This window comes from Watersipora subatra, chromosome 1 (genome assembly GCF_963576615.1).
Source record: "Watersipora subatra chromosome 1, tzWatSuba1.1, whole genome shotgun sequence".
NCBI lineage: Eukaryota > Metazoa > Bryozoa > Gymnolaemata > Cheilostomatida > Watersiporidae > Watersipora > Watersipora subatra.
Window position 1 is genome coordinate 41,916,882 of NC_088708.1, and position 18,358 is coordinate 41,935,239.

Consider the following 18,358-nt stretch of genomic DNA (forward strand, 5'->3'; position numbering starts at 1 on the left):
TGCCCTGGAATCATGGGCTAACAAATGGAAAATGCTATTTAATGTATCTAAGTGCTCTGTCATGGTTTTTAATGACAAAAATAACTCTCCCTCAGCTGAATACTTCCTAGATACTGAACAATTAGAAATAGTTGAAGAAACCAAATACCTATGTGTTATTCTACAATCTAACCTGAAGTTTGACAAACATATAGACTCCAAAGCCAGAAGGGCGAGACAGCAGTTAGGCATGTGCTATATGAAGCTCCTGAAAAGGCCAAACTCTTAGCATATACTAGTCTTTGCAGGCCACATATTGAGTATGCCTCCACTGTGTGGGGACCCTTCTACTAAGCTACTACAACTTGAAATGGTGCAAAACAACGCACTACGTTTTATATGTAAACTGAAAGGAAGAGATAGCATCATCAAAGCTTTAGATACTTTAAATATGCAAACACTATGTGAAAGACGGAAGGTCAGTAGACAAAATCTGCTAATGCGACTCCTCTCCTCCCCCTCTCCTCTGACCAGAATCGCAACTCATTAATTACCACCTATGATGAATTAATGCAGGACCGAGTTAGTACGACTGTCACACGAGCTGCTGGAAGAGGCGATCCTCCTACTATATATGCAAGAACGTCTGTTTATCACAACAGCTTTTTACCAAAGACTGTTCGTGAATTTAAAAACTATACATCACATCAACAATAAACAATTATTTGCTAATATGGCAATAAATTACAATATTATCTAGTGTTAACAACTGCTCAACATATGAGGCGTGCCGCTTGCCGCAACCGGCTCTAGTACGTTCTATGAAGAAGATGTAAGACATATACCTATATATACAGTATACATACACCTATATATACCTGTATACCATATACAGGTATACGTGTATGAACAGAAAATGTATTTTGCCATTTGCTTCACTTTCACAATATGGCCTTATATATCGTATTTTATGTACGTTAGTGTAGAGCATTGCATGCTGTAAGCAGGCATTCTTTTTATGTACTATACATATTCAAACAATCTCAAGATAGAAAACTCCTTATTTTAAGTGAAGCTTTCAGAGTGCGCATCCACATTAATCGCTTCTCGAAACGCTTTAGCGTCGTATTGATGACGGATTACCTTTCGAAAAAGGCTGCGTTCAATTCACTGTTCACTCAAGCGAGCAACACACGGATGAGCATCAACTATTTCATTGAGAGTTGTCAGCCAAACCACTAGTAGTTTGCACTTACTTTTAAAGTATCGGATAGTATCGTAACTTGGCAGAAACAACTTACGTCGGCTTATTGCTTTTTCGTTTTTTATTTAGATCGCGTTAGTGGAAGCCAGCTTGATAATAACGCTTATGGGAATGCCCCTAAAGATCACTTCGCAACCTCAAAAATTGAAAAGTTCACTCAACATTATAGAAACTATTAATATACATTTTTCATTTTAAACAAAAATAAAATAACATTTTTTTTGTTAAATATTTTACTAGACTTGCAAATAAAGTTTGTATGCGGTTGGTAACAAAACTTATTGTAAAGCGCAATAATATAATATGTGACGTCAATTTTTTCGTATGCTGCATGGAAAACACCTACAGCTAAACGAGAAAATCCCTTCGGAAGATCCCGTTCTCGTTACAGGATTTACAGAATACTGGACAGCTTTTTTATATTTGGCATCGGTTAGGACTGCTTAAAAAGTCTTATATCTAGTTTGTATCATAGTACATTTGTTCATGACTAGAATGTCTCAATCTGCTGCCACGCTCTGCTAAAGTACGTACAAAGCTGCCACATTTGTCGTATTTTTAACCAATATTGATTTCATGCATTTAGCAACCCGGATATTTTTTAATTTTCACCAGTTCTAAAAAAACCGACAACGTATTAGCAGGTGGTTGTCTCATTATGTAGTATTCTTATTATGTTTTTTGCACGTCGTCGAAAACGAGATAAAGGCTTCTGTCTGACGGTAGCTTCTCTAGCGCTAGTCTTTATTGGTGCACATTTTAAACAATGTTCAATTTTTTTTAGTTTTTATGTTCCTTTTAATCACAATTGTAACAATTGGTTCTGTACTTTTTACAGAGAGTTTTTTAATATCAGTATCGTAAAAAGCTGGCTGACGTTATAGGAAGTTGACGAATTGTACCTATATCAAAATATAATGTTGCCAAATCTAATACAAAACTGGTTTTGTTTTAGGGCGGAAATGAAAACAATTACATTGACTATGTAACAAAACGATCGGTGTAGTCACTGACACCAATGAATACTCTTTCAGTTAGCCAAGAAACACGTCCTGCTCGTGAGTATGGCTATATACCTTTGGCAATTAGCTTTAGCTAGTTGTGTTTTTTTGTCTTTCTGACTAACTCGGTTATGAACTTATTTAATACTGTTTCCTTGATTTACACAGAAATAACTTCTCGCCGTGGTACACTAGAAAGACAATGTTCTATTGGGACCCATTCTAATCCTGCGACACTCAAGGATGTCACCCCCGATCCAAGTTCTTTATCTACTCTATCTCTGAGTCGTGCGAGTTTCTCCTCTTCACATAGTTTAAGTACAGGACAATCAGTAGATGAGGTCTTTGGTGTACCTGATACACTGGAGACTAAAACCAGCACATCTTCCTCAAATGACAAATCAAATTCAGGTAAATTAGTTTGTTGTGTTCCAATTGCAGTCAATCTGAGACCGGTTTTGTAATTTGATTTGTTTAATAAAAGTTATGAACTGGCTATAAATAATGTAGCATGATATTTGTTCTGAATCCAACGAACACCCAAGTTTCTCCAGCAGCAAGGTCTTGAGAATTGGTAGTTATCATCTATACCAACCTGTTTTAGAGGTTTATCTTTCTTGCAGTCGGTTTAGAAGTGGCATGTTTTAGAAGTATGAAACCAAATTATCATAAATGGTAACACGCCTTTCAGCATTGATCTCACCGTTTACAAATCTTTTGTTGTATCCATAATGTTTTGCCTCATGTGTATAGCAGAGACAACTTTTATTCCAGCAGTTGTAATATAAGGTGTTAAATGCCTAATTGCTCTGTGAACCATCATGGGTCTCGCTCTCTCTTCATAAGTACCGTGTCCTGTGAGGATTTGGGCGATCATGGTTCTCCACCATTGCCTATCTCTTGTTCTTTTCAACAATGCTAGCTTCGAGCATTGTTGTCAGGTCAGGTGAAACCACTCGCTACAGGTAACATGTAATATTGTACAATCTGCTACACGGTTGGGCCGTCGTTGACTAAACCGGCCCCATCTGCGCTCCAACATGAATGAGGAGGGTGGCTAGCAACCCTACAGGACTAATAACAAAGCCTGATAAAGAGTTGGAAGAGCTCCTCTGCGAGCCAACGGCCAGCTAGCTAGAGATATCGTCTCAATCAGATGGCAATGGCAAACCACTGTTGAAAGCAAAACCTCCGCTGCCAGGAAACTCATAGTTATACATTAACATACACCATACATAAACATCTATACTTTTTAAAGTTCATATGTCAACTCATAAATAAGTGGAAAGTGGAACCCTTAGACTGATTGTAAGATTTTCCTTTTCAGCCAGCACTATCCAAATGAGTAAGGCTGGGCGCAAAAGGAAGCATCCGATGAAACCAGGCAAGTACATATGCAAGTACTGTTCAAAGCCATGCGCCAAGCCGAGCGTCCTCGAGAAACATCTTCGAAAGCATACAGGGGAGCGGCCTTTTCCATGCGATGCTTGCGATCATTCCTTTAAAACCAGGAGCAACTTGTACAAGCATCTCAAGTCTTCCACACACTTGCAAAAATGCAAAGAGAAGGTGCGTTTGGTTTACTTTTAACTTGTGCGGGTGTTTAACACTAATAGTGTGAGACATTTTAAACTACATACTGTTAGCTGCGTATAGTTGTGTATGCAGTTGTTAGTGCATTGCTAACATCAAATTCGGTGTATTCGCTCATCTATAGGCATCTCGCGCATCCTACCTGACTGTAATCAGTAGCCTAGCGCATTTGTAATCTCCTTTGAAATGTATCCTCGTTGATTTTATTTATTCACTCTAACATCATTGGCAAGCGAGCTCGGTCTAGTTGATGGAACAGCCATTGATGACTCAATGGTTCCTCATTGAAAATTCCTTGTTAGCCCTACATGAACATTTAAATGATCACGGAATTTCCTTCAATGCTCGCTATAAACTTCCATTATTTCTATCTAGGGGATTTTCCGCGTGTAAAAAGTAAATAAATTACCTTCATGATCTATTTAGAAATACCAAGGTGATATGTAGGCTGGCTGGCAGGGACTGTAAAGGACATATTATTAGTACGTGAAGTTTTTTTTGTATCACAACAAGTGCAGTTGTCAAATGAGCTGTGATTAATCACTGGAATATACACCGAGCCATGTTGTGTGAGCTACAGTTTTTGGTAACTATACTAGAGTCATTCTGGCTGCATCGGCTGTTCACCGCCATCAGCAAGAGGAGCCATGATTGCGCTAGATAGGTACATTCTTCAGGAAGTTCTAAAGATGAAACTGTAGACCTGTGAACTTTCAGAAATACCATTTTTTCTATGACATCAGAATCAAAGGATGTAATCACATGTAGTCTGATAGGCGGGGTCTAACTTTTACATTTACGGTAACTTTAGCGAGCTGAGCCGCTGTGGCTACCCTGACAGACCTTGATGCGATGATTTCTCACATCTCCTTCTCACATCGCCTTCTCACATCGCCTTCTCACATCGCCTTCTCACATCGCCTTCTCACATCGCCTTCTCACATCGCCTTCTCACATCGCCTTCTCACATCGCCTTCTCACATCGCCTTCTCACATCGCCTTCTCACATCGCCTTCTCACATCGCCTTCTCACATCGCCTTCTCACATCGCCTTCTCACATCGCCTTCTCACATCGCCTTCTCACATCGCCTTCTCACATCGCCTTCTCACATCGCCAATCTTACAAAAGATGTTAATGTACAAGTATTTTATTGGTCAGGGTATTTCAATGGAGTCTTTGTACGGAGAGAGCTTTGGAAGCTCGAGAGATGAGAGTTTGGACATGGATGGGGAGGAGGAAACACCTGCTCTCGTAAGTACATGCTCAAACGTATCTACGACGCAAACTGGTGCTGCTGACATAAATTTCACTTCAACTTGAGCAATCTTTGATGCTTCTCAGATTGGTTAAGAGAGTTTTGTGTTAGCATTGTCCACGCAGTGGATTCGTCTCCTATTAACATTGTCCACGCAGTGCATTGTCTCCTATCAACTTTATTTGACATTCCTTCACTTGTATGCAAAAATGGAGTTTCTGCTGGAACTTATGACCATATCCAATTAATGGTTTTGTGTTTGTAATTCATATTCAAGATTAATGAGGCGTGGGCTTATGGCTTATATAGCTATGGCTTATTTAAAAATCCTATAGTGCCATATGCCATGTTCTTGTGAGGCAATTTATTACTACCTTGTTATGTCGTCTGCACCTAATCACTAAATTTTTGGCTTGCTAAAGGTATGTGCGTTTTTGTGATAATGTGAAAACCACCCACGGTTTCAACCAGTGATTTCGTGACATATTAGTGATCTCATGTGCCATTGATTGTGGCAGTCGACCAATGAATTGGCAGTACATAAACCTGTTTTATATATAGCACAGCCATGTCGAATGTATCGCTAAATTTCTCAGCAATACTGTCAAATAAAGCTAAATTATCACCTAAGCATATATGCGACCACACCATACCCTCTGATGTTGTATAATTGTTGTATAATAATATCACCTCTTCAATAAGTTGTTAGACTTTTAAAAAGTGAGATGAACTGCTGATATATGGGGTGGAGTTCATCATTCAAGGTCAAAATTTACATTTGTTCCGCTACACCATACCGCGCTACTCTTATGTTGTAGTTATTTACTTATAACCGCATTACTAGGAGATGCAGAATTTGTTTTAAATATAATTCTTGAGACCTCTTGAAGCAATTAGAAAATCAGTTTGGTATTTTGTAAACAATAGCTCATAATATTACATGCAAAAATGCAAGTAATATACAGTTTGGCACCCTGCCAGGCATACTGCCGCACGGTGTGATTGTTGAGACCAGAGCCGTATAGTTTCACAGAGTCCCGCGACAAAAACCAGAAACAAAAGCGTTTGATTCCAAACAAACCCTATTGACATACTGATCTCTAATGGAATATTCATACCTCGCTCTCAACATCTCACTTTTTGTATTTACTTTATTGCAAAAAAAGAATTGTAGTTTCTTGTAGGGGATTTTTGTCCTTTTCAAATGGTGTATAATACAACAATCAATTTCAGAGCGACTGCCAATGAGAGTAGTTTTTGTTGGTTAGTGTTGCGGCCTCTCCATTATAACTTATATGAAACAATAGTGGGCGCGGCCTGTTTGTTTGGAGCCGTGCGAGCTCCGATATACCCTTCCGTTATGCGTGAAACTCTGAAGTTATACAGCTCTGTACTGTCAAAGTCGTACTGTCAAAGTCGTATAGCTCTACAAAGTCTCGCAACCCAAAACGGAAACAAAAGCCATGTTTTCCAAACAAACCCGATCGACATACTGATCTCTAATGGAATATTCATACCTCGCTCTCAAACCGCTCTCTTTTGCATTTACTTTACGTTTTTACAAAAACGTTATTAGTAGTTTCTTGTAGGAAATTTTGTCTTCTTTCAAATGGTGTATGATACAACAATCAATTTTAAAGTGACTGCTAATGGGAGTAATTTTTGTTGATTGATGTTGCAGCCTCTCCATTATAAGTTTTATAAAAAATAGTAGGCGTGGCCTGTTTGTTTGGAATTGAGCGAGCTCCCATATACACTTCTGTTGATCGTGGGACTCTGTGACACTATATGGCTTTTCTTGAGACTATAGACGCTTCTCAAGACATGAGAAAACATGCTTGTACATTTAGTAAAAACATTACAAAATGACTAATTATTTGTATGGCCTGAAATTTGGTGATCGCGCAAGTATAATAATCTGCTGCATAACGTGGTGTTAGCAGGTTGTTTCACATGACCATAGTTCAATAGGACCGATGAAATGCTGTGTACGAACGGAGACTGCCATGTGTAGTCTGGTTTTAGGCGGTCGCACTGCCAAGATATTACTTTAGCAAAGATTCGCACCAACTTTTGCAAACTGCTCAGCGGCTAAGATGAAGGCCCTAACTTTAGTCTATCAACATGTCAAGAACACATGTAATCAACTCATGTTCTATGAGTAGGCCATGAATAACCCTGATGTAAACTTGCATGCAATATTTGAGCAGCAACTACACAAGAGAGCAAGCTCTGTGGGTGGTTTCACTGACAGGAAGCCCTACCCACCTAAGCAGCCTAGCTACCTAGAAACATTGCGAGACTTGGAGAAGGTGTACGATGCAATAGATGCTTATGCAAGGATGATGGGCACAGTTGTGTGCAAACACAGTCACTGGCTTCTTGACAAGGATTGCATAATCTCTGTCCATCTTCAGCACCCACCAGCAGGTAAGATTTACATAGCGACATCCTATCAGCAGGTAAAATTTGTATATTGATATCCTATCAATAGGTAAGATTTGTATAGTGATATCTTATCAATAGGTAAGATTTGTATAGTGACATCCTTATCAGCAGGTAAGATTTGTATAGTGACATCCTATCAAGAGGTAAGATTTATATAGTGACATCCTATCAGCAGGTAAGTTTTGTATAGTGACATCCTATCAGTAGGTAAAATTTGCATAGTGACATCCTATCAGTAGGTAAAATTTGCATAGTGACATCCTATCAGTAGGTAAAATTTGCATAGTGACACCTGATCAGTAGGTAAGATTTACATAATAACATCTTATATCAGTTAAACTTCATGCTTTATTTCATGCACTTTAGACCTACCTGCATTGCTAGCACCATAAAGATGACCTCCACTGTGGCAATTGTTGCTACGGTACACTTATTTACAGATAAGGGTTCAATTTATAAACTTTATCTTACCTTTTTTATTAATGTAATGTTGAAACGTTACAGTTCTGGCCGGCAACAATGGTGCAGTTGATGTCGGCAGCAAATCGGATAAAGCGATTGATGTTCAGGCTAGAATCACCAACCTTCTCAAGGTTTGCTCAGCATTTGTAGTTTTCTCCTCTTTAACATCAGCCATTTTTCAGTTTTAAAAATTCATAGGCTTTGAATTTGCTTTTATTACATGCGTTTCTATGGTTTTCTCGGTGCTTTCTTCAAGGAGGTGGCGTACTAAAAAGGTTTGTGTAATGAGTCCTTATAATAAATATTTCATATGCAATCATATGCAATGGTGTTTCATTCTTTTGCAGGTAAATGATGAGATCATAAACAGCCCTGGTAAAAGACGGCTGTCTCGTCAACAGAGTGTCAGCAGCCCGAGTAATCAAATGCTCAATTCTGAGCCGGGTGCTAGTCAGGGACAGTTAGGACCTCAAGCTACCCCTGATATGTCCGTAGTCATGCATCAAATCAGTGCTAGGTTTGTTGTACCTACTGCTCCTACTCTAGTATAGGTTTGTTGTACCTACTGCTCCTACTCTAGTATAGGTTTTTTGTGTGCATGTTTGTAGTCGCTACCTCACTGATAGTAATATGAACCTAGTTTAAAGGTTGCAGTTACTTTTGCTGAAATGTTAAGCTTGTGATTGTTTAGATCATATCTGGACACGAAAAGCAGGCTGCCTGATGGGGAGGAACTCCTTAAACACATACGAGAGATCATTCAGCTCAACCCAAGTTTTGATTCCAATATCAAGGTTAATATATGTACCACCTTTATCTGATGCAGTACAGTATGACATGCAATCAAGATGTACATCTAATGCTATGCGGGTCCTATAGTTAAAATTGTACGCTCCTTGAATTCCTGAGATGTTCGTGCCATGTAGAGTTGCTCGAATGCACCATTTAAGCTGGTCTATTACAATTTTGATAGTGTGCAGTGCACACTATCAAAATAATGTGGTGCACACTGCGCACCACATTATTTTGACACACTATAGTTAAACCTCAACAAACAAACGTGCGAATGTATGACTTTACAATAATGGTAATTTCTAGTATACGATATTTGTAGTTTCTTGGACCAATTGCAGTTTTGTAAATCGTAACATAGGTACATAGTTTTCCTTCCCATACACACAATTTGATTCTATGATATATAAACGTTATATAGCTGTGTTTTTTATCTTACTGTTTTAGTTTTAAAACATTGGATCTCCAAAAGATCAGTGTGTGTGCTATTAGTGGTGCAAAATTAATTAAAGCTTGCTAATACACTATGCATATATATCGACCTACAAATTGTCCGTCTCCTGTCTTGTAAAGGTTACACCTCTCTTCACTTGATATTAATGTAAGGACAAAGTGACAATAGAAACCTCTTTATTGCTTTATATCTTAGTAATTAAGATTCTAACATGGAATTTTAGTTCTTTACATAATCCCGCGAACAAACGAGCGGAGCGAATGTTGGAGAGTTTTTATGATAAATGCATGTGCACACAACTTACGAAAATTATTCATCAACAACGTCGCAAACCCTTGCATCGAAATCTCATCAACAAATTTAACCATTTGTTTGTAGATTCGTTAAAGTATAATAACGATACAAAACACATACAAACCTATTTAAAAATGTTACCAAGTCTTTGAAAGGTTGACGCAATATTTAAAACTAACCCATCTGATCGGATTATATATAAATAGACAGATTAATTTGGCCGAAAATCGTTATTAAAACTGCCTTAGCCTTACTTTTATCAACATTAAGACCGGCAAACGAAACGCCAAGCAACAGAAAAGAGAACAATTAAGTCGTGCGCATTTCACGAAAAAATAACGTGCACATTTCACCAGTCTATGGCATTGTCGAATTGGCGACGGTTTCTGTAATTAACGTAGAAGTACAGAAATTGTTTCTTTTTTGCCGATTTCAAAGTAACTGACATTTTGGAAACTTTTTAGTACTTTGGTATTCTAACTGATGTCCAAAGCAGTGAAAGTAAAGAAAATGACGATGATATTTTTTTCTAATGATTCTTATGAAATTATTACAATATTTAATTGTAAGTTTAGATGACTATTGAAGTCTTATAGTCACACTAACAACATCGATGATGGGCAGTATGTTACTGTTATTATTTTTTCTAAATAGTTTTGTTAAATAGATTTTCTAAAAATCTGTATAAATATCACAACTTCTTGATATTGTTAGCTATGACGTTTTGAAATGTAAACAAAATTGTGCATTGATTTTCTATTATTACTGTATTACTATATTAATAACATTGGTTGTTCTAATAATATCAGTGCATTTTACTTCTAATATTGCATTTCTCCTATTACAGGGGGGAGATATAAACATATAATCTTTTCCTTTCATTATTGCTGTTTGTCATGACCAAACACTTTTTTAAATAGATTTTCTAAAAATCTATATAAATATCACAACTTCTTGATATTGTTAGCCATGACGTTTGGAATTGTAAACAAAATTGTGCATTGGCTTTCTATTATTACTATATTAATAATATTGGTTATTCTAATAATATCAGTGCATTTTACTTCTAATATTGGCCAATATTGCATTTCTCCTATTGCAGGGGGAGAGATATAAACATATAATCTTTTCCTTTCATTATTGCTGTTTGTTGTATATAATAACACCCACACCCAGTACATTACAGCTACCATTGCAGTTATCCTATTGCACTGCAGTGCCATTTGACGGCTAATATTGCATTTCTCAACCATCAGTACCCTTTCTTTTTTCCAATATCACTTTGGTCGTGGCCTGTATGACAGTGGAATTTTTAGAAAATGCATTTGTTTTATTGTTCTGAGTATTTATCATTAAGTTTTTAGGTTGTTTTGGTCTTCAAGAGTGAAATAAATACAATAAAATGTAAACAGGTCACGATATTTTCTCCGATATGTCATTGCTTAGACGTACGAATCAAATCTCAGAACAAACTAATTGCGAATATATGTATTCAACTGCAACGCTTTGCTTACTCAATACAGTATATTTGTAATTTTTTACAACATAAATTTCTCTATGCCTCGTATGTACAAGTCTCAGAATAAGGTTCTTTCTACATACTGTCTAATTAGGTTACTTCCATGCAGCTAGTATCTATATCTGTACAGCTGCTGATGCACGAGCACGTGATGGAAGTCAAGCTTAAACTCTTCATACCGGATGCAGCAGCTAGGAGGAAGTGCATACAAGGCCTGTCTGTTGACAGTTCTATTGACAATCAGCATGGCACGGGCAGGGGTCTAGTGAAAGAAAGACGTTTCCCTTGCGAAGGCTGCAATCAGAGCTTCTCTCGAGAGCACATTTTAGAAATCCATTCATCCTTTTTCTGTTATGGTCTTTTGCCAGGTAGGATTCGCTATGGTTAGACCTTAAAATATGACTCATTATGGTTACACCTTAAGGTATGACTCATTACAGTGACACCTTAAGGTATGACTCATTACGGTTACACCTTATGGTATGACTCATTACGGTTACACCTTGAGGTATAACTCATTACGGTTACACCTTAAAGTATGACTCATTACGGTTACACCTTAAGGTATGAATCATTACGGTTACACCTTGAGGTATAACTCATTACGGTTACATCTCAAGGTATGACTCAATACAGTTACCTCTTAAGGTATGATTCATTACGGTTACGCCTTAAGGTATGACTCAATACGGTTACACCTTAAGGTATGACTCATTACGGTTATACCTTAAGGTATGACTCATCACGGTTACACCTTAAGGTATGACTCTTTAGGGTTATACCTTAAGGTATGACTCATTATGGTTTCACCTTAAGGTATGACTCAATACGATTACCCCTTATGGAACCCTTTAGGCACCTAATCGGTCTCACACTACGACTCTTGCTGTAATCAAGATCTTGGTCTGTGTCAAGGTTTCATCGTAACTTCCAAAATAGCTCATGCTTAGAGCTTTTGTATTTTGTCCTCTATGTTTAAGCTTCTTGCTCCCTTCTGTAAGACCCAAGCTGTTTCGTTTTCAAAAAAGCCATAAACCAAGAAATGGAAGCTGAAGATGAATTAGTGTGAACCCACCTTTAGCTATGTCAACTTTTTTCTGTAGTCTCTTGCTAAGTGTGCTTTCTTGCCGTGCTTTAAAAGTTGGTGTCACAGCTGTAAGTCTCACTTAAGTCAGTTGCTGTAAGTCACTTGTGATACAAAAACATTTATTGGTCAAGTTGATCGCTTGCATGTATTACATGTATATATCAATGATATAAGGGCTGTTGATGCTATCTTCATGTGAGCATAAACACGCGTTTCTTTTCCCAACAGAAAACAGAAAGAAAATGAAACTATTAAAGACTGGTTCAGAGGACTCATATGTATATGTGATAGCAGACGATGGCTATAGCCCTTCAAAGTATGTTAAAGTTGCCCCTGAGGTTTCTCTTCAATCGGCTGTTCTTCAGCAATCATCAGTTGGTATGATATTGTTTCTTGTTTTTAATGTGATGCCACATCTGCAAAATGGGTTTTATTTGCTTGTCTTGTATGAATGATGTTTTATGTATTAATTGGTTTATCTTAAAAAGATTTATATCTTATTTGAATATTGATACATTTGCCTTGCTGATCACGGAGTATGTAAACAGGACACATAAATCTTCCTTGTTGGGCTTAAAGGATTTTTTGCTATCTCGAGGTTTTTCTCTCGCGTAATCCGATAACAGCAAATTGTTATTCTACAATATTTGAAAGTTTTTGCGTAAGCCATGTTGATTGACACACCTGTAGTTCTCAAACTCATATCAAGCAACAGTAAACCTTGATCATAGTCCTGCAAGCTATATCACATTTTTAAATTGAACTCAAGTATGTGCCTTACCGGGTTCAGGCTTGCGTGTCAAAAATTTTGCTGATTAGTTACATGTAGATTGATCAAATGTAGGAATGGCTGTGAGTGAGTTGTGTGGGTTTTAGAGGCGAGTTCTGAAGGTGGTACGATGAAGCAGCAGCTGAAAATGCATGTGCTGAAGCATATGAGTCAGGGCAGTTTTAACAGCGAAACAACTCCGCTCACCAGCAGCAATGCATTGCCTGGTTTCAATAAAAGCTTCGATGAGAAAGCCCTAGGTATACAAGACATGCCAGCGGCGAGCATTGTTCCTGCTATGATGGTGTCTGGGGAAGCTGGTGGTGGCATGACGCAAGGCAGCCCTAGAGCTCGAGTGCCAGAAGACATTGCTCGCACAACTCTCGGCCAATCTATAACTGTGCCTCCAAGCATTCTGGTGAGCACACATCAAACCAGTTCTTCTCAAGCGCCTCTCGTCATCTCGGTACTGCCAGCAATCTCAACTGTAACCTCTGCTTCACCTCATACTCTAACTTCTACCTCTGGAACTCTCACTCTCTCTACAGCGGCATCCGCCGAAAGTCATGTTTGCGTTACCAAGTCACAATGCCGAAATGGTCCTGCCCCTCAGCAATCTCACTTAACTGCTGTGTGTATAAGCGATGGAAACCAGCCCTGTGTTGGGACAAAAAGTTCGTTTTCTTGCGCTTCCAGTGATAGCGTGTTAAATACGCCTACTGCTGACAAAAAGCTTCCAGAGGAGAACCTGGCTGATATCATACCATCTACCGTAACCATGTTCGATTGCGGCTCTCCTATTGAAGAGGTGGAAAAGAAACTACCTGAAATAAGAGGGAAAATGCGGGTGTCGCCCGAGGCGCCTACTTTAAACAACAAACCACCTGCTATTACAGTGCTGGACAGTAAAGCCTTTTTCATTGCTAGTCCAGTCAAGTTCTCCCCAGTCGTGACTATTCGCGACAGCAAATCATATGGCTTAACAAGTTCTGCCAGCTCACCTCGTCTTCCTTCTAGTCTAACAAGCAGCGCGTCTACAGTAACAATTCTAGAACATACGCCTTCTCCGTTAGTCAGTGCAAGTGTCAGACCATCTATTGTTGCTTCCTCAGAGACCAGAGTTCCTGTTGAGTCAGTGGCACACTCTAGTGCCACCGCTCTCACTCTACCAGTCAGCAAACCGTGTAACGCTAATGTTCCTGTAAATACATTTAGCTCTCTACCAGTTACTGTTGCTTTTCAAGTCAGCGGACCACTTACAAACTCTTCAGCAGCTTACATGCTGCCAATGTATACTAGTGCCAGCAGCGGATCACCTGTATGCAGTACAGCTTCGAACGTAACAGTCACAGTTGTTGGAGTTGAGAACAGGCTAACCAAAGCAGCTTCTGCGATTGACAGGCCATCCAATGTTGTTCATTTGGACAACAAACTTGCTCCAAATACTGTTCTAAGATATGATGCAGCTAAATATATAGATTCAACTGCCAAGTTCTCTGTTCCAATTAGCCAGAATCTCCAACTTTCTGCTTCCTCTACCCATCAAGGTATGCGCCTTATGTTCTATTGTTTTTTAATCAATCTTTCTCGAGTTTGTTACTGCTTTTCTCTAGCTAGTGGAATATGTCATGTTGGCCTCCTGGAATACCCACTCATATATTATTGCGGTTTTAGAGCTCAATAACAGAACAGGCGAAAGTGACACTCACCCGACACCCAAGGTTGCTACGATTGTCCTTTCTTCGACAACTCTCCCAGTTCCCTTGGTATGATATCTAACCATAACACAACGAATTGCGCAGTTATATGATTAATTAGTCAGTAGCAGTGCAGTCACATCTAGGCTCAGATCCTCATTTTGAACATTTACTCTGTTCATACTTCTTTTTTAAATATTGGTGCTTGTGTACCATAATTGTATCTTAACTTTATTCACAATATGATTTTGGGCTGATTCGTTTACATTGTACATTTATATTGTGTCAGTTATACACTTTGCGTGCTTGTAGGTTGGACCCGGAATGGCCATTGTTCCCACAACTAATGCCATGCAACTTTCTGCTGACAATATCATGTTAGCAAAATCGCTGTCAGAACCTGTTTATGTGAAAGTGCTGACTACTGATGCCGTAAGTCGAGCTTCTCTTTTACAGACATCACTTTTCCTTTTAAACCTGCAATTTCTCCTTCTTGAGTTTATTCAGCTCTGTTTATGTTAGTGAAATGATTTATTTCAAATAAGAGTTACATTCTATCCTTTCTCTTTAACTGCTGTATCATTAAAAGCTCTCTGAAAGTCGATAAATGTTCATTCCTTTACTAATGAACCCAGAAATCCCCTTAGTCTGACAAACACTTTGCTTGCATGCCGTTTTATCATGTATGAAAGATTGTCTAATTTTTATCTATTGAAATATTTTAGAGCTCTACTCTTTCTCCTCGCAGCGTCAGTCTGCGCACAACACCGATTGTTCTAGCTCGTAAAGATGCTGAGCGAGTGAGCTCATTACGTCGGCGCTTTTCACAGGCACGATCAAAATCGTCGGTTAGTTTCGACGATCCACCAGTGAAACAGCCCACCCACCTTTCAGTCCCAATTCTTGCTTGGCCTGAACCTTCTCGATCTCTTACGAAAGGTGTTGAAAGTCTGTCGGCAGCATCTTCTATTTCAAAGGAAGCTTTTAGTTCTGGTGTTGTTACAAGCCATATAGTCTCTACCACTGTAATCTCTATCACATCCATAAATTCGTCTAAAGTCCAAGACTTTCAAGATTGTTTTGAAAGTCACAGGATTCAGCTTGCGAGTTTCGACGTCGAACTCACATCAGTTTACTGCACTATCAATCGGCGGGCCATAACGTTTGATGCCGAGAGTGTTTGCGGTTCTTCTCACTATTCAAAATGGACACGTAAGAGTCACCCTCCTGCCAGCCAATTAGCTGACCTATCCCTGCCACTCTCTTGCTACAACTCATCAGCTCGCTTGACAGCCTCTGGCTACAAAAACAGCAAAATGGATACGCGAAGCATATTCACACACTCGAGCTACTGGCAGTACAAGGAGAAGATGAGAGTCATGCAGTCGATGCCAGTTCAACTCTCGACTAGTCAGTCATCAGACAGTGTAGAGATGACTTCTAGCATTTCCACCTCTGCACTCTCGTCGTCTCAATCCATCGCATCGATTTCGGTAACCCCTCCTGTCATTCCTCCTGTCACCAAATTAGAACAGCCTGTTGCCAGTTGCGCGAGCACGGCTAGTTCACTGCCAGCAGTTACCACTCTTCAAGTTCCAAGCCTGAAGAAGCCTTTTCATAGGTCGCAGTCAACTCCGAATGCTGGAGAGGAAAGCCAATCAAAGGTAGTGTTTTACCTTAGTTAAGCTTGTTGAGTTGTATAATAATCAAATTTTCGTAGAACCTCTAGATGACTAAGCTAAGGTGCACTGGTGTTGTTACAGCTCATTGCTGGAGGCTTCAAGTCTGATGAGGATTATGTGTATATTCGCGGAAAGGGCAAAGGTAAATTTGTCTGTCAACAATGCGGAATTCGCTGCCGCAAGCCAAGTATGTTGAAGAAGCACATTCGGACTCACACAGATCTGAGACCGTACAGTTGCAGGCACTGCACATTCTCCTTCAAAACGAAAGGTGAGCGTCCTTGCAGAGCAGTTCTTCAGACCTTATCTACAGCTTATCAGCAGATGCTAGTCATAGAGAGTGACTCTCTTAGTTTTAATAATTTAAACACATAAATGAGTTGGAGTGTGAGTGTACATTTACCTAGATATTCGAGTGAGAGCAGTGTTCTAGAATGCCTGATCTGCCAACGAAAGGTCGGGATTCAATTTCCAAAAGGCCACTGGTGGTGATAGGAATGACATCTAACCTTGAATTTCTCTCTGCAACCGGGTATGTCTCCAGTTACCAAAGTTTTTTTGCCACTGGACTCACACATGTCCAGCCAAGATCACGGAGTCATTGTTTGTTCAGCGATGCTCTTAAAAACACGCACAGCCTTTGCTTGCAGCAAGCTATGCAGTCATTAGATCTTCGAGGGATCGCTTACTCAGCTAATTGGGTTATCAATTCTCTTTTGACTAATTGTTTTGATTATTCTTACATATCCGTTTGTGTGTTTGTTAGAGTGAAGTTTAGTCTCTTTAATCTTGTCCTATTTATATGTTTTTTTATTTTGCAAACTAAATTTTTATTCATCCCTCGAGCACCTACCTATGACTACAAAATTAATCATGTGTTGGATAGTTGGTCAATAGCTAGTCACAAGTAGATTAGTAGTGAATTAAATTGCTAGTTTTGGAATAGGTGCTTGGTCAGATTATATTTGATATTTGATCCTCAAAGTAAGCTATTCTGTGATATTGATTTATTGATCCATTATTTATAATTTAGAGTCCGTACTCTGAAAACTGTAAATGTATAAATAGATATTTATTTTTTCAAGGCATAATTTATCAAAATCTATAGTTTTGCATGTTTGTTTGATGATGCTTAGCAAGTCTGTCTCAATTTGGGCCAGAAAAGGTTATTTTATTATTGTAGGCAATTTAACTAAACATATGCGATCAAAGGCCCACCATCGGCGTTGTCTCGAACTCCATATCATACCAGTTCCACTTACGGTCGAAGACAATCAGATTGACAGAGACATTCTCGCCAGCCAGCATAGACTATCCCGACAAAGTAAAATTCAGGTCAGCGGAGTGCACATTTGTCTTGTCAACATTCTTTTGCACCTTGTATTTCTCTTGTTGCAACCACGAGTATAGTTTTATCAGCGAGTAGAGGAACATCGGGGAGTAGAGGAACATCGGGGAGTAGAGGAACATCGGGGAGTAGAGGAACATTGGCGAGTAGAGTAACATCGACGAGTATAGTAACATCAGTGAGTAGAGTTGCATCAGCGAGTAGAGTAATATCGGTGAGTAGAGTAACATCAGCGAGTAGAGTTACATCAGCGAGTAGAGTTACATCAGCGAGTAGAGTAACATCGGTGAGTAAAGTCACACCGGTGAGTAGAGTTACATCAGTGAGTAAAGTTACACCGGTGAGTGGAGTTACATCGACGAGTAGTCACGTCATTCTTTGTCAAGTGAAAACAATTAAGCTTTTCTCACATCACGTATTTTTTTGGAAGTGTTTTAAGTGTTTATCTAGAATTTAGACTTATTACTCAAGCCTTGGTCTTATATTGTATAAAAACTGTTGTTCAGCTAATTCGTTGTTACTTGTTGCGCCTGACAGGGTGCAAAGTTGTCGGAGCAAGAGAAGGCTTTGCAGGAAGACAGCGACAGCAGCGAAGATGATGAGCAGAGCGAAGAAGAGGAAGCGAGTGAGGAAAGTTCCGAGGATGATGCCCTGCACATTGATGAGAGCTCAGATGATGCAGATAAATCAACGTATGTGGGAGTTATGCTGA

General features: G+C 39.1%; 1 protein-coding gene across 1 annotated transcript in view; it reads left to right on the plus strand.

The window, feature by feature from the left end:
- Positions 1-2,261: 2,261 nt before the first annotated feature.
- The window catches only part of LOC137387737 (uncharacterized), a 30,127-nt gene continuing 14,030 nt past the window's right edge, over positions 2,262-18,358 (plus strand). Inside the window, exons 1-12 of the mRNA XM_068074244.1 lie at positions 2,262-2,301; positions 2,413-2,655; positions 3,572-3,813; positions 4,998-5,090; positions 7,305-7,524; positions 8,047-8,135; positions 8,352-8,521; positions 8,696-8,798; positions 11,194-11,431; positions 12,379-12,528; positions 17,482-17,633; positions 18,184-18,338. Of these exons, the coding sequence (XP_067930345.1) occupies positions 2,262-2,301; positions 2,413-2,655; positions 3,572-3,813; positions 4,998-5,090; positions 7,305-7,524; positions 8,047-8,135; positions 8,352-8,521; positions 8,696-8,798; positions 11,194-11,431; positions 12,379-12,528; positions 17,482-17,633; positions 18,184-18,338 (1,895 nt within the window). The remainder of the gene's footprint in view (positions 2,302-2,412; positions 2,656-3,571; positions 3,814-4,997; positions 5,091-7,304; positions 7,525-8,046; positions 8,136-8,351; positions 8,522-8,695; positions 8,799-11,193; positions 11,432-12,378; positions 12,529-17,481; positions 17,634-18,183; positions 18,339-18,358) is intronic.